Source organism: Vigna umbellata, chromosome 9, assembly GCF_029865625.1.
Source record: "Vigna umbellata cultivar VRB3 chromosome 9, Vumbellata_1.0, whole genome shotgun sequence".
NCBI classification, from domain to species: domain Eukaryota; kingdom Viridiplantae; phylum Streptophyta; class Magnoliopsida; order Fabales; family Fabaceae; genus Vigna; species Vigna umbellata.
This window is the reverse complement of record NC_142173.1, coordinates 46,107,427-46,124,625: the sequence shown is the minus strand read 5'-3', so window position 1 is coordinate 46,124,625 and position 17,199 is coordinate 46,107,427. Positions and strand designations below refer to the sequence as shown.

The window sequence follows — 17,199 nt, the reverse complement described above, 5'->3', positions numbered from 1 at the left end:
TCATGACTCACCAAAAATAAAAGTGGAGTGCATGATGATGGACAGCTTCAATGTTACCTCTTTTCTATCTTTACCATTGCAGCTAGACAACCCTAGCAAAATTTGTATTCAAAACAACTAAAATAACAGATCAGAAAACCGTGATATGTATACAAACTTCTAAATTGTCTAGATCAGATGCAGTCAGAAGCTACAGTTTTAAAAGGTTGTTTACATTGAGACACCAATTAAGCATTCTTTTGTGCAGGTTTCTTCGAATTGTTTTTTCGACGAACCTTCACCAAAGCTTTTTGTAAATCCTACAATCAGTAAAAAGAAAAATGATCATTCGAATTATTCATCCTATAGTATTTATCTCAAGAATACATATTCATCATCATAATAAAAATAATAAAGACATATGTCTATGTAATTGCTCAAGCCCAGTTGAACCAAGCCATATACACTAACATAAGCCTAATCAGATAACTCGCGCGAGCCCCCAAAACCCATCGAATGCCTGCTCTAAGACCTCCACCAAGAATAACTTAAAGTACCATTTTGAACTACTCTTGACACAAACTGGTACAGGAATTGGCCTCAATCACAACGCCTAATCCATAGGAAGATTTGGTGTGGCAATACCATCATAATATAAATCCAAGTAGTGAATGAATGTTAAGGTGGCAGGCACAGAAGTAAGAAATGGTGAATTCCACTTAATGGTTTTCAAATTGAGTTTTATTTGGTGCGCTGTTATCTACACTATTAACCAATAAAAAATTTGGTAGGTATGACAGTGTAAATATAAGCTATAAATCAAAAATGATTAAATAGTAAACCTTTAACAAACCCAAACTATATCTAACTATCTTACAACTTAAAACGAATATAAGCTAGCCTCGTACTTACCCCATCAGGTTCATTTTGAATTGTCCCTCGGGTCCAAAGACCCTCCAAATTGTAGTAAGCTCTGGCCTTTTCATCAAGTGCATGAATTATCACTTTACCTAAACATAAAAAAAAATGAACCAAAAAGGGAAAGCAAGGCATGTTAGAACTATAAATCCAATAATTGAAAGTTTTCATAACATAAAAAGCAATGTTCACCGATCTAGCAAATCATACATCACCAAAAATAATAGACTGATAGAAGGAAAGTGACAGAGAAAGGACCTATTTCCTAAAGACTAACAAAGTAATTTTTTCCCCAAAGCCTTGTCAAGCCACCGCATGCGCTGAGCAATGAAAAGTTAACATGAAAGAATCACTAAATTGCAACACCTCCCGAAATAGATAAAAAGAATTAAACCACAATGTTAGATTAGTTGTAACAGACAAAATTCAGTTAATTCTTCAATAGAAGAGTCATGCATGTTGAGGGGCAGGCTCACCCACACTTTGGCCAATGGGCTGCAGGTTATACTGCCCCATGCAGATTGACGGGCTTAAATGTCCAGCCTACCCACACCTTTTTACAGCACCCGTCTTACCTTGTCATCCCTAATCACCCAAGAATGGTAATTCGCTGGCTCCATTCACCAGTGAAGAAACTGGAATAAGTGCAAGAAAGAAAATCAGAGGTTGTAGAGTGTAGAAACTGATACCATGCTGAGACTAAACTCATTATCTTGTTTGATTTAATGAATATCACGCAGAGCAACATACGCTAAGACAATAATGTTGTGGAACCAACAAGTTAATTTAACAACTTTCTAGTACTAACAAACTAGTAATTTGTCACACAGGTAGCATAATCAATTAGCTAGGATAGAGTATAAGTCTCCACTTAAACTGCATCAGTAGCTCTCTGATGTGAGTTTCAACCAGTATCTGCATATTGGTTTACTAATTTATAACATCACACAACATCTATCGTGTGGATGGAATAGACCTCTCTGAAAAAGAAGACCCCATTAAAGATAGTAAACTAGTTCTTGGTAAATATTAATTATTGGAAAGGCCTGTGAATACCTAACATTCCTAAAAGAACAGAACATTTAGCAAATGCAGTCAAGATGCTAATTCATGACATTGTATCTGTTATCAGCCATTATCGCTACTGCAATTTTCTTTACTTGGAGTTCTGTTTGGACAAATTTCTTCAAAATGACTTTAGGTGAGAAAAATTAAAAAAGAGAAGGTAAGTTAAATTAGCTCATTGCACAAAGTAAAAGATAAAAAAAAACAAAAACAAAAAGTTATATAAGAACAATTCTACAAATTTGGGTATGTATAAATTAATTTTAACCGAAAAAAACTATCTATTGAAGAAGATTGTCCAAACGACCCCTAATGGATTTTCTAAACTCAACAAAATGAACACAAAAATGATTACAAAAGCACGAGATACCAGAGTCAATGACTATCCACTTTCCTCCCTCTTCCCCTTCTACACTCGGTAGCATCATTCGTTCAGCTCCTCTCTGTTTCTGTTTGGCCTGGTTAATTACACAAATATACATAAGTCTCGGAAGAAAAACAAAAATGAAAACCAGTTTCAATCGAAAATCAATAATGCAAATATAGCGATAAAAAGGACGAAGGAAGGAGGGTGTGGTGCCTTGTAAATTAGGGCTTGGGCTATGTTCTTGACGTGCCAGGTGGACCTGCCAGTGGCGAGAACCATGAAATCGGCCCAATCGCAGTGCTTGGGAACCGGTATCACTTTAACGTCGTCAGCTTTGATATCCATCAGAACCTTCTCGATCTCCGGCAGATCCAGAAGGCAATTACGGCCGTCAACGGGAGACAAAGAACAGAACCCTACCTTCTTCTTCCATGGTTGATGAAGAAGAAGGGCCTCTGAATATCGCAAACACGTTCTAGTTCGAAGAAGCCCCCACATTCCAGTTCCACGCTCAAATCAAACTAGAGCAGTACGAGTGAGTTTGTGAATAACCCGGTAACGCGACGACGCCGTTTTCATTTCTAGTGTTTTTTTTTCGCTGCCATTAATCTATCCGTATTTGCAATTTTTCTCTGTTGTATTTTGGGTTGAATTTGATTAAAAGCATTAATTAAATCGTTAATACCGTTTTGTTCATATTATCAAATTGTGTATTGTAATCTTCTAATTTTTTTTATGATTCTTTTAATTAAATCGGTAGTACTTTGTTTAGTGGATAATAATGTGATTCAATTATTCAAAATAGTGTGAGCGTTCGGTTTTGGTGTTCGAATGTAACGAGCGTTCGCGTTCGTCCTTAGGTAAAGCTCGTATTATATTAGACGTTCGTCCAAACTGTATACAGTGAATTAGTAATTTTAGGCGTTCGTCCTTAATTAAGTATTCAATCTCGAGCGTTCGGTCTTGGTAGATTAATGATTGTGAGCGTTCGTTCTCAATTTGCTATTTTAGGTTTCAATCTTGAGTGTTCGTTCTTAAATTGATATTCTGAGGTTTCAATTCTGAGCGTTCGGTCTTCGCGTAGTATCCTTAGGTTTCAATCATGAGCGTTCGGTATTAATCTGAGGTTTGGATCTTAAACGGTCGGTTTTGATGTATTAGTGGTTGTAGCGTTCGGTTTTAAATAGGTAGTTTCTAATGGTGATCTAGAGCGTTCGTCTGGCTGTATTAATATTTTGAGCGTTCGTTGTTAAATTGATATTCTAAAGTTTGATCTTGAACGTTCGGTCTTAAAGTGTTAGAAATTGTAACGTTCGGTATAAATTAGTATTCTCAGGATTTAATTTAGTACCGAACGGTCAGATTAGATGTAGTACCGTTCGGTCAAATTTTGATTTAATACTGTTTTGTTAAGTCGTGATCATTCGGCCAAGGTTCTAGACGTTCGGCCAGTACTTTAGGTGTTCGGTAAAGTGACCTAGGTATTCGACGCAGAAAATAAACGTTCGTTCTAATGGTTTCCGTCATAGGCAGCGTGCGGTCTCGAAGAGGATTTATTTTGAGCGTTCGTCCAGCCAGTATCCGATTTTATTGAGGTGTTCAGTTATAGCGTTCGGCCGAATAGTGTTTAATCCAGTGTTGTTCGGTTTTAGTGTTCGGCTTAATAGTGTTTAATCCAGTGAGGCGTTCGGTTATAGCGTTCGGCCCGAGAGTGTTTAAATCCATTATGGTGTTCGTTCTAAGAATGTTCGTCCATATTGCGTTCGGTGAAATAGCGTTCGGCATGATATTGTAGGATCTGATAACGTCCGTCCAAATAAGGTTCGGCCTGGTGTTTGGAAAATAGCGTTCGTTCAGTAGTGTTCGGCTAACAGTGTTCGGTGAATAGTGCTCGTCCAAATAGTATTCTACAAATAATGTTGGAGTCTAAGTTTATTTTCTCTTGAATTGAATTATGTGTACAAATATTTGGAATATATGGTGCGATGTGATGTATGTGAAAATATGTGAATGTATGAAATATGATAAATTACTGTGATGATATGATTGTAAATGTAAGTGATGTATGTGAGTATGAAGTGGACATCTCACGGAGAGATTACTATAAGTGGTTATGTGGTGTTGTGGTTGTTCTGTATAACGGTAGTGAACTTAGGATCGGTCTGTCTATCCCTACACTCAAAGCATTGTTCATGCTCACATAGAGAAGAACAGTGTTAGTGGTGAAAGTAGAGGGAGGTCCTCGTCTATAGCCTTTAATGGCAGATATAGGCAGGTTGGGGATTTACCTTGCTAGTGTTGGAGAGTGCCAACAGAACTATGCAAGTGCAAAGACGACGGTTAGTTCGACAGTTATACAAATCCGGATGAGTCGTGTGTTGGAAATTTACCTTGCATAGTGTTGGGGAGTGCCAGTTGAACTATGCAAGTGTAAAGATGTGTGAGTTGTGGTTTAATGAGCATGCTTTAATTGTTCCTTTATATGTATTTATGTATGACGACATGAATTAAATGTATTATATGTATAACATGTTTTTATATATAGCTCACCCTTGCATTGTTTGTATTGTGTGCTGTTTGGGTATGTTTCTTTAGCGATGATCATCCACTTGGGGAGCAGACGTTGTCGAGGAGATTCCTTTGGAGCAAAAACTGGAGGTTACTAATGTTGCGGAGTAGTCTTCTTAGGAATTTTTCCTATTCGAACACTTGTAGTGTTCATTCCTTTAAACTGTTTAGGTTTAAATTTTCGTTTCTTTTATTTTTGGATGACTGTAATTTCACATTTAATTACACGTCATACTTCGACTGTTCTCTTTATTTAGATGTTGACGTCTATATTATATAATATTGGTTATTATATGATCGGATGTTACAATGTTCTGATTAAAATAATACTTATTTCAAACATATAACAACATTGTAATTAATAATAATAAAATGATTCATTATTATAAATAATAATTATAACATTAAATTATCGAAATTAATTATGATATATAAATATTATATAAGTTTAAATTATTTCATAATAAAAAGATTTAATCAATCTCATTAAATCATGTTCTTTAATATATATATATATATATATATATATATATTAAATTGGTTGACAACATAGCAATTTCTTCACATAGTTAATCATTTCACCAAGTTACATAATAGGTTTTGTGGCAAAGAGAGAAAAGATGTAAAGTCTTAATCATATTCACCAACGCATATTTCACAGTCTTACGATAAATAAATTTCTACAAACTGAATTTTCGAAGGTTTTAGAAAAAAAATTAACATTTTAGTGAATTTAAATAGGTTTAATATTATTTTGACCTCAATATTTATTGAAATTATTCAATAAAATCTTTTAATTTATTTTGATGAATGTAATGCTTATATTTATTAGGGTTAAATATGTTTTTAGTCCCTAAACTATTGACCGTTTCTGGTTTTCGTCCCTCTTCCAAAGTAAGGTACAATTTAGTCCTCAATCTTTAAAAAACGTTCGTTTTAGTCCTCAAAATTTTGTTTTTAGTCCTCGTTTTAGTCCTCAAAACGTTCGTTTTTCAACTAAAACGAACGTTTTTTAAAGATTGAGGACCAAATTGTACCTTAGTTTGGAAGAGGGACGAAAACCAGAAACGGTCAATAGTTTAGGGACTAAAAACATATTTAACCCTATTTATTAGAAAGAATCTATATTTATTATATGTTAAATTGAAGTTGGTACTATTTAAATGATAAGAATGCTAAAATATATATGTCAGATTGAATAACTGAATCACATTATTATCCACTGAACAAATTACTACCGATTTAATTAAAAGAATCATAAAAAAAATTAGAAGATTACAATACACAATTTGATAATATGAACAAAACGGTATTAACGATTTAATTAATGCTTTTAATCAAATTCAACCCAAAATACAACAGAGAAAAATTGCAAATGCGGATAGATTAATGGCAGCGAAAAAAAAAAACTAGAAATGAAAACGGCGTCGTCGCGTTACCAAGGGTTATTCACAAACTCACTCGTACTGCTCTAGTTTGATTTGAGCGTGGAACTGGAATGTGGGGGCTTCTTCGAACTAGAACGTGTTTGCGATATTCAGAGGCCCTTCTTCTTCATCAACCATGGAAGAAGAAGGTATGATAAAGGGTAATTTAGTCTTTTTCTACTAGTGTGAGGGTGCAAGAAGCAATAGCCATTTATGTGTTTGTTTAGTTTTCAATCCATGTGATCCAATCCAAGATCACTATTGTCAATAGAGTGGGTACTCTGTACAACAGCAAGAGAGAAAAACGAAAATCAGAAAAAGTATTGTATAAATTGTTATCAGTTGTATGAATGATACAACTCTTATTATCACTTATAGACTGAACGAACATAATTATTAGAAAAAAAAGATGCATTAACTAAATTATAAAATTTAAGGTGCATACTAAACCATAAAAAGTAAATAATCACCAACATCACCAGGAAGAGGATTGTGCAGTATGCACGTTTTATCAATTAAGCCAACAGAGAGGTGTGCAAAAAGAAAATATATACAGATTAAATCAGTTTATCAGATAAAAAATTTCACCAGGTTCATTTCATGCTACTTCCAATTTTCTATAACCTTCTTAGAGTCAAAACTTTGAGAGACACAGAAGTGCAGGGTAAATATCAGTGCATTAATACATTACATCTGTTCAGAGCACAACTCCTACATGAGCTTTATACCAAAAAAAAAACGTTTTCCTGACTGTAAACACTTCCTGGAACTAGTTATATTGGCAGCATCATATATAGCATTGAGTTAGTGGGAGAAAAACTACACTATCCCTTACAATATTGTTCTTTCAACGCCTTTCTGTTTGGCTAAAATATCGATCAGTATCTAGCGGTTGGTTCCAACGGTTAGAATCATGAGAGTCAGGAACAGATCCTCCATGCATGGGTGCAAATGCTGCCATGAAGTAGATAGTGATAAATGATAAGTGAAGTATTTATGTATAAAGAGAAAAATACTGATAAAATTGAATCTAACAACCAACAGAACAAAATTTGCAACTCAAGCAGAAAATAGTTTGCTTTAGATTTTTCACACATCACATGGTCATTTCTTCGAGCGATAGTTAAAATACGTGATTGAAAGAATAATTTCTTCGTTACCAATTGCTAGATTTAAACTTTGATGACTGAGGATTTACAGCATATATAAAAGGGTGAAATAGGTTTGTAAAACACACTGACATCACTGCTATGTACAAACATAAGAATCTATTAGATAATGGTATTCACTTAAATTGCTCCTCCAGTACAAAATTTGAAGCACAAATGATATGATTGTTTCAGAAAAAGAATTATATAGCAAACTATTTTTGGCCTCAAAAATGCTATTGAAAAATAAAATATCAAGAAAGAGATTTAAGCATGTTCATAGAGATGATTTTTCTCATATTGACCAGCTTCTCTTAAATTAAAAATAAAGGCTAAAGTGGTGAGCATCAACCAAGGAACTGGGACCTTAAAGCGCTACTAGGACTTGGTAGACCAATGACGAGGGAAAAAGTACTAAGAAAGCAAATAAATCCACATTGGTTCAAATTCACATATAGAAGAATTGAAGACTAAATTGGTCAACTACTTAATCAAACTTGAGGAATAAAGATGATGGATGGACTGATTTGCAAGACAGTCCATTTTCTATTTTTCCTTTGAAATTTTGTATGTAATTATTTCATGGCTTTTGGTATGTTTTGGGTCAGTTCTTTTTTTTTCCCACATGCTTCATGAACCATTATAATAGTTAGTGGGGTTTTATTCTAGTGAATAATTAATTCCCACTAAATTAAATATCCAATAGGAACTAATTCCCACTATCCACCAGAATAAAAGCCCCACTGAACACTATTACATTGGAATAAACAAATAAAACTGACCCAAAACACATCAAAATCCATATGAAACTATTACATTGGAATAAATAAAAATGCAAAGCAAAAATAGAAAACGGGTCTTGTCCTGTAAATCAGTCCATCCATCATCTTTATTCCTCAAATTGAATTAAGTAGTTTGGGCTTCAAGTCTTCCATATGTGAATTTGAACCAATTCGGGCTTCATTGGCTTTTCTTAGCACTTGCCTTTGTTATTGGTCCACCAAATCCTTGTTGTGCATCAAAGTCCGTGTTCCTTGGTTGATCCTCATCAGAAGGAGAACAAAACATAAAACAACTATCAGACAAAAAGCCTAAAGCTCAATTTACAGGCTGGTAAACAGGAGTCGAGTTGTTTATGAGATACTTCTGTCTTCTACTAGATTCCGTTAAGGATTGGCACTAACTTGATTTATGGCTCATTTAGCAAAACATCCCCATTAAACTCAACCCACTGACTGAACTAGCTGAGTAACTCACATACAGAGTATACTCAGGCACACTGGCTAGTTAGTCTCTCAGCATGTTCAACATTAAAAAATCAGGAAATAGAATGGTTCTGCACCATGATGAGGTAAAAGATACCAGTGCTACTGTATAATACGTTTGCCATTTTCAAAAATTTCACAAGAATATTTCATTGAGGATTACTAGACTTCAGAATGGTGTGTCTAGAAACTAACCTTTTTCTCTCATTCTTCTCTCTCGGTCATACTCAAATTTATCCCGAAGAACGCTAACTTTCTCCAAGTTATCAGGTTGTCTGTTTCTTCCAAAAGTCTGGTCCTGAATGAGAATCCAATAATCAGAGAGACAGTATCATAAACGTATACTAAACATTTCAATCTTAATGATTACAGCTATCTCAAACAAATATATCTAAAATGGGAGAAGATAATTACTGTGTTTTAATATCACAGGGGAATTTGTCCCAGTTAACACAAATAAAGATGGCCTGTGTATCATTCCTCAAAAACTGGATACCAACAAGAACAATAATTTATATAATTCTTTTCCCATCATGGATTATGTTAAATAAGATCCCTCAACTCTCATGCAGGGAGTTGAAATTCCAACAGTCAAAGCCTAATAATCGGCAAAACTTCAATATAGGCAAAAGAATTTATTTTTTTATGTAATACAAAATGTCAACATGCAATTTATTTCTGATGGCACTTTATTCTGCATAGCTCACTAATGGTGGAACAATATCCTTAGAATCAAAGATATATACAAAAGCAAGACAAAAAAGGCAACTTCTATACTATATTTATATCATTGTACCTTACTATAATCCATCTGAGGCTGAGGTCTTCTACTCCTGAAATGCCATATAGCAGAAAACACCAATATTAGACAGCATCTCCCCCACCCCCCACAAAATTTTGAACCAGAAAATTCAGAACCATAATAATATAGCCAACACAAAAATAGACTCTTCAGAATCTTCAAAGAATAATTGTTTCAATAAAACTGAGCAAGATGACCAGTTCAGCCCTCAACTTCATGCAAGTGACAGTACAAGAAAAATATCATTTTCCAAGACACAAGCAGTCATAGGTCTTGGCAAGAAAGGAAAAGAGGAAAGAATCAATAATGGAGGCAAACCTGTATGGGGAGAAATCCCTATCATCATCTTCAGCAGACTCATAGTTCGCATGATCCTGAGCAAGCTTTTTGGAGTAACCCTCATCCCAATAAAGCCTCTCCCAGTTTTCTCTAAGTTCATTATACAGTTCCATGTACCTTTTACACCAAGGATCATGCTCCTTTCAATACCACGCAAGCAAGTTAGACAACAATCATGATTTTGAATTTTACATTTCTTATTCATAAAAAATTCATAAACTGACAATAACTACCAAGTCAACAATGCAACAGAATTATAATATCCATCACATTTTCGCTTAAGCAAGGCAATAACCATGTAATGCAACTTCTTATTATAAAAATTCAAACTGAAAAACAAAAAAATACAAATGGGATAACAATGTCTTAGGTTTAAAAACATTGATGGTCTGTGAAAATATCACAATATCTTGTTTTAATACCTATAAAAAAAATTATTCATTTTTAGTCACTACATTTAACAGAATGAAATGATTTTTTTTTTCATTACACAAGTTTTTAACCCTTCATAAGGAAACTAAGGGTTTGTTTGATTCAATTCTCACCTGTTGATTTTAAAAACTACTTTTCCAAAATAATGTCACACAACTTGGCAATCCATCTCTCATCCAAAATCTGTTAAGTTTTGCACGTTGCTTCCAAAAGAACAAAAACAAGTGTTCAGAAAACAAAATAATAGAATCAGCTAAGAAATATTCTCTCACTTTTGGTCTAATTTCATCGAATTTAACCTCTCCCTCGATTCCACTCCTTCTTTGTGTCTTGCACCACCCTCCACTAACTATCTAGCAACTTGTTTAGTAGCATTTGAAAAATTACAAAAACAGTTCCCGGAAGTAAAACTCAAATACACTCTAAACCTACATTTTAAAACAACACTGACTTGGGCTGCAACATCAAAGGCTTCTGAAGTCTCTACAACCACAGTATCTGTCCACAATTACAAAATTGCGACCAGAATTGAGACTAATATTTAAAACATTGAGGGTAAGAACTAAAAATCTTGCAAAGACCAAAACACAAAAAAAGTAGCAAAACCTCGGTCTTAATCTCTACATGGAGTAACACACTCTGCAAATATCCTAATGCTGCACAATCCTTCTCAACAAAACTATTTTATCCTAAGCAAAATATAATTATAAAATAAATAACAGAAAGTCGAGAGAAAGAGTAAAAAACTAACGGATTCCTTAAGAACGAGGCGTGTTCGGCGCATGAATTGTTCTCTGAGCTGCTTGCGGCGCTTGTTGGGGATGTTTTCTCGGGGGATCACGAAGCGCTCACGTAGCGGCACGTGATCGCCGATCTCGTGCATTTCGCCGTCCACCGCCCACCACTCCGACCGCTCCTCCGTTTTCCTCAGTGCCACCGGTGGCGACTTTGGCCGCGTTCGGGCGTACCGGAGCTGTCCAAGGAGAAACGACGTCGTCAGTGGCCGAAGCTGAAACCGTTTCGCGAAAGAGAGCATCGAAGCAAAACCAAAAAGAGCAAAGAAGAAAAAAATAAGGTTTTATCAGTGGTTTTCTTTCTAGTGTATGTTGTTTAGTTCGGTTCAGTGCAGAAGTGGTATATAGGTTCTTATTACTTTTTGCATAATTGTTGGTTAAATTACTTCTATAATACCAATATTTATATAATTTATTTAATTTCATTTTATATTTTGTAAATTAAAATCGATTTTATTCTTCCTTGTCACTTGGAACACACAACTATTTACAAAAGATTAAATTGAGGTTAATTTAAAATGGAAGAATTTAATTAGAGCTTTTAATAATATAAATATTAAATTAAATTAATATTTTGCCTCCGATTTGTTGTGTTGAGTTCGAAAACCTTCTAACTTATATCACAGGCTTTTGAAACCGACTTTCCATTTTTGAAACCAAACTTTCATCGAAGAACTCTTTGAGCCTATCTTCTAGCTCTTAGAAACATGCAACATGAGCGAGAGCTTCTCTGCCACCACAACCACCGCTACAATCATCTCCGAGATGAGAGAAGACGAAACAACCAACAAAGTCTACAAGAGGAATCAGTCTTCGTCCAAGACCCACGTCCCAGATGGCAATCTCAATGACAGGAGAAAGAGATCGTAAAGTCAAGTCTTCAGCAAGGAAGTGAGCCATCACGAAGGAGGGTGGAGAGAAGAAAACTACAAAAGAAATGAAAAAAAAAAGATAGAAATTAACAAGTAGTTACCTTTACCAACTTAATGGAATGGCCAAAATGAATTCTTTTAAGGAAAATGATACTTGAACAACCTCTTTTGACAACATTTAGATGCGGGACACGTGTTTAAATGTGAGTGGTCCACGTGGAAAATGAAAAACCAAATGAAATCTGACGTGGAAAGGGGGTGGGCAGGGTTTTCAAGTTGGCGTTTCAAATTTCAAATTCATTTGGAAGATTGTAGAGAGAGAAGCGCGAACGTTGAGAGGGAGACTGTGACCTAGAGAGAGGCCGAGAAAGTTGGAGAAAGGGAGTTCGAGAGAGAGAGGTCCGACGGAGTGCTTGCCGGAGTGTCGCCGGACAACGTTGAAGGCCGTGTCGGAGCTAGTCAACCCCTCCAGCCGGTTCCGATTCACGGCGCCGCAGCTCCGACGTTGGCCAACGAAGCGAAGACGACATCGTCTTCCATCCGGTCCGGCCCAGCGAACTAGGGGCGCGTTCAAGGTCTCGCTTCGTCCCACCTGCTTCTGTCCCTGTCCCGGAGTGCCGCCGGAGTGCCGCCGGAGTGCCGCCGGAGTGCCGCCGGAGTGCCGCCGGAGTGCCGCCGGAGCATCGCCGGAGTGTCGCCGGAGTGTGGACTATTCGGTGGACCAAAAAGAGGGGTTTTCCGGGTTTAGGGTCCCACCCACACCTTTTTCTTCGTCTGTGTTCCAACCGCCACACCTCGTGTTCACTCAAGGTTCGTTTTTTTTTATTTCAGTGGAATGAAGGTTTAATACATGCATGATGTTGTTTGTGGATGGTTTTGGTTATGTATGAAATGTCTCCCAAGTGGATTTTGTTGTGTTACTGATTTGTATAGATGTTGTGAAGATTCCATCATTGGAAATGTTTGCACTGGACTCTTTTGGGCACAAAAGAAAAGAACGACAAAAGATTGACAATTTCATTGTATGTATAGTAATTGATGTTTACTTTGTAATTACAAATTTATAAGGGAAGTATGTTGTTTCCAGGCACATAATCTTGCATTGCTTTTTGGACATTTGTTGAATTGTTCGGAAGACAAGAAACCATCATTGGAGGTACAACACTTGCATACTCCAATCCAACCAAACAAGTATGTTTGTAATGTTGATTTTTGTAAATATAATATTTTATTGTATAATTGATATGTTAAATATCATACTTGATATGTTGGACTTGTTTTGTTGTAGATTTGATTGTGGAGTAATTGTTTTGAAAATTATGGAGTTGTGGGATTGACAATACAAGAATATATCAACACAGAAATAACCATCCAAAACTCTCATAAGACAGACCGTCCAGACTGTATGAATCTATGTATCTACAGGCGTTCGTGCACCCGGGTGATGTAGTAACTGGGAAACACTCAACAGCTGCCACCCGAGGTTAGCCCTATCAGTCCAAAGTACTCCTAGGGACTAGGACCTCCTGCCGTTCCCACACATGACCTACCCTCCTCTACGTGAGGACGAGCACTCACGGAACATCAGGATGAACTGCCATCAGTAGCTTTACCACGTTCATACTATACAACTTTCCATATTCAAAGCATAGAGTCGTTCCTCCTTGGAACGCTCGTTCAAAATCCACCATCATTTATTTCATCTCATAAACCGTTCATTATTTATAATATTTCACTTTATTTTCATTTTCGTATTCCATTCCAAGTTCATAAAATAACGAACGTTCAGTCTTCTTACGTGAGGAAAGATAACGATATCCTTCGTTCCAGAACCGAATAAGTTTGACTACCAATACGCATCACTTCTGACGAACGTTATTTACCATTTGAATCAGTTGAATGAACTGACTCTCGAAGATTAGATCAATACTCAAAGAATAATTTAAGTACAAGACTCTAGGCCGGATCCAATGGATAAAACCACCACAAGACGATTTCAGAACCATAACGAAATAATTCTATTATAGAGACCGACTGCCAGTCTATGACCGAACGCGGTAAGAAGATTCTACTGAAGTTGAACGTACGCTATTTCCACACGTATAATATTTAAAGACGAATCCGAACGTTCGGTATAAGACCGAACACTACTTATGACGTACGCTGGGTGTAAGACCGAGCGCTACTTATTACGAACGCTAGGTGTAAGACCGAGCGCTACAAATCTTAACGTACAAGATATTTATCTATATTACTTTATCTCAAAGATTAAGGTACGACTATTATGAGCCGAACGCTCCAAGATAGAATTTCCACATGAGGACGCTCGTTCTCGATCAGAATTCCTTCCAAATGAAAGAACTCCATTTTAACCAGTTTACTAGAAAACCGAACGGTAGAGGATCGTTCGATAACGAACGTACATAATCATAGTAAGAAGTTCATATTCAAATTTATAACAATTTTCAACTTAAGTTTTCCATATACCAGTTCATACTTTATACTTTACATCAATTATAAATTTTCAGACTTTATAGCATCCATATCAATACTTCATACTTCAGATTAATAACTCATTTTCACATTCACATACTTCATACTCATCAACCATCATGCATCATACTCATACTGAATACATACATTCACTCGTGCAACAACATGCATTCATTTCCAGTAAGCATACAACAACATATGAATTAAATTAATAAGCTTCCCTTACCTCTAATGTGAACGTTCGTCCTAAGTTTGCAACTTGACTTGCCAACTACAATTTCCTTCTACCCGCAACGCTTACTACTCTATGAATCAACATCAAAGACAGATGGAAAAGTGGTTCAGTATTTAACTTAAGAACTCATGCACCCATAGTTGGGCGTGCATGTTCACAAGAACGAACAGTTGAAGGGAAATGGACTTACCGGTTTCAGAACTCTAAACTGTTCAGTTCAGGTGAAAGCTCAAGACGACGGGAATACTTCTACGGTGTCTGAACAGTGATCGGAGCAGAGAAGAGTGAGTTGCAGTAGAGAGAAGGGAAAGGTTTTCTAGAGAGAAGGAGGAGAAAAATGGAGGTCAGAGTTTGGAAGGTGAAGGTGCATGCAGAAGAGTGTGGCAGGTTTTTCAGAAATTAATTTTGTTTGCCCCACGTCCAAACGGTCGTGCGTTCTTCTGCTGACACCTGCACTCCACTAACTGACTTCCGAACCTTCCATCGTGACACTTGGCGAGAATGCAGAGAGTATGGAAGTGCGTTTTTAATGCACTGCAGAAGGATTTTTGGGTGTAATAATGAAAGTACACAGGTGGGGTAGTTTACATTTTCCGAGGTCTGACACTTTACATTCTCCCCAACAACAAAAATAAATTGGGATAAGAATGTAATGGTGGAACCAACCAAAAGATTAATATTAATAAATTTTGTTTAAATTTTCACCAATTTTCTAAAATGTAATGGTGGAATCAACCAAAAGATTAAAAGTAAAATGAATTTATAATATATGAATGGATGTAAATTTTATATATTAATTTTATAAAATTAAATTAATTTAAAATTCATTTTTTAAAATGATATTGTAAGTTTGAGATAATATTGTTAGAATTAATTAACATATTTAAGATATTATTTATTTTGGAACTTGTAATACCCGTAATTATACACCCCAAACCCCACTTGTTAAATCGCATTTAATGCGCCCAAAACCCTGTCGGATTTCATTAAAAACGCACCCAAACTTTGCACACGGACGACAGGTGTCGTTAAATGATAATCTGGAATCAGTTAGTGGAGTACTAGTGGCAGCAGGAGAATGGACGCTCGTCCTACGTGGGAAGGGAAATGATTTTTCAGAAAACCCTCTTCCCATTCCCACTCTTCTGCATGCTTCTTCTTCTTCCCCAAGATTCTAACTTTCAAATTCCTCCACCTTCTCTCTAGAAACTCTACCTTCTCTCTACTGTAACTCACCACTATCTTCTCCGATTCGTATTCAGAAACCGTAGGAGCATCCTCGGAGTTGAGAGCTTCAATCTGAACCGAATAGATCCCAGTTCTGAAATCGGTAAGTCTCTCGACTCTGGACGCTCGTTTCTGAGTTACATGCAAACCAACAGTTGGCTGCATGCAAGGGTATCAGCTAAATTCTTCTACATTTCTTTTGGTTAGATTTAGTGAAGAACTTAAGAGAATCGTTGAGGGTAGAAAACTGTTGTGGACGAGTCAAATTATTAGACGTTTCAGTCACGAATCCAGGTAAGGGAAGCTTATTAAGTTTAATTCTTGTATTGTGTTGTGATGTATGAAGTTATATGATTTTATGAAGCATGAAATCTGTATTATTTGATCTTTGGTATATGGTATGAGTAGTTAAATGTATGAAAGTTTATACTGGAAAATGAGTTTATTGTAAGAGAGATTTTGATTATGAAATTCTATGATAATGAACGTTCATTATCGAACGGTCCTTGACCGTTCGGTATTCTTAGTAACTCTTTTGATAAATAGAATTCTTTCATTCGGAAAGGAGTCCAGCTGAGGACGAACGCCCTCTAAAAATAGTCTTACGTTTGAGCGTTCGGTCAAACGTAGATATCCTGAGTGTTGTGTGAGAATCTGAGAAGCTTGAAAATACATATTCGGACACATAGTCATTTTGTTAAAAATATAACTTTACCATCTCGTCTTATATAAATCCCTCTTTCCATAATTTTAAACAGCGATGGGTCTCGACCCAGAGCGTACGTTATGTACGACGCTCGGTCTTATACCGAACGTTCGTTCTTATACTGAATCGACAAACTAGTGCAAATAGCGTTCGTCCAAAACATCAATAAATATCCCTTACCGCGTTCGGTCATTGACTGGTGGTTGGTATCGTTAATTAAATCGTACTCTGTATCAGTATTTAAACACCTTGCGGTGTTTCTATCCACTTGGATTCTATCTATAGTTATGTACTTAAATTATTATAAGTATCATTGAATCGTTCTAGAATCAGTTCATTTAACTGATTCAATCGGTCACAACGTCCGTCATTGGAAAAATGTTCGTTTCTTTCTGTTCAGAAACGAGGGTTATTCTGTATCGTGTTAACATTCGTTCTCATATTGAAGAGAGCTGAACGTTCGTCATTTTATGAAAGTGAAATGAAAGATGGTAATATCACTAAAGTGTAAGAGTATAAAGAATGAATGGTATTTGAGATGAATTTATGGTTGTGGAATTTG

The 17,199-nt window shown here is 36.1% G+C and overlaps 2 protein-coding genes across 2 annotated transcripts; both read right to left on the bottom strand.

Moving 5' to 3' along the window:
* Positions 1–40: 40 nt before the first annotated feature.
* LOC148193685 (protein Iojap-related, mitochondrial-like) lies at positions 41–2,868 on the bottom strand. Its single transcript, XM_088098144.1, has 4 exons — positions 2,543–2,868; positions 2,333–2,420; positions 892–989; positions 41–299 (listed from the first exon to the last, which is right to left on the bottom strand). Exons 1-4 carry the CDS (start codon positions 2,825–2,827, stop codon positions 228–230), a joined length of 543 nt encoding a protein of 180 aa, XP_087954270.1. The 5' UTR covers positions 2,828–2,868; the 3' UTR covers positions 41–227.
* Positions 2,869–6,982: 4,114 nt separating this feature from the next.
* LOC148193684 (uncharacterized) lies at positions 6,983–11,433 on the bottom strand. The gene is made up of 5 exons (XM_088098202.1): positions 11,062–11,433; positions 9,858–10,018; positions 9,534–9,570; positions 8,933–9,035; positions 6,983–7,278 (listed from the first exon to the last, which is right to left on the bottom strand). The coding sequence occupies exons 1-5, from the start codon at positions 11,344–11,346 to the stop codon at positions 7,172–7,174; spliced, it is 693 nt and encodes a 230-aa protein (XP_087954328.1). The 5' UTR covers positions 11,347–11,433; the 3' UTR covers positions 6,983–7,171.
* Between the last annotated feature and the right edge of the window lie 5,766 nt (positions 11,434–17,199).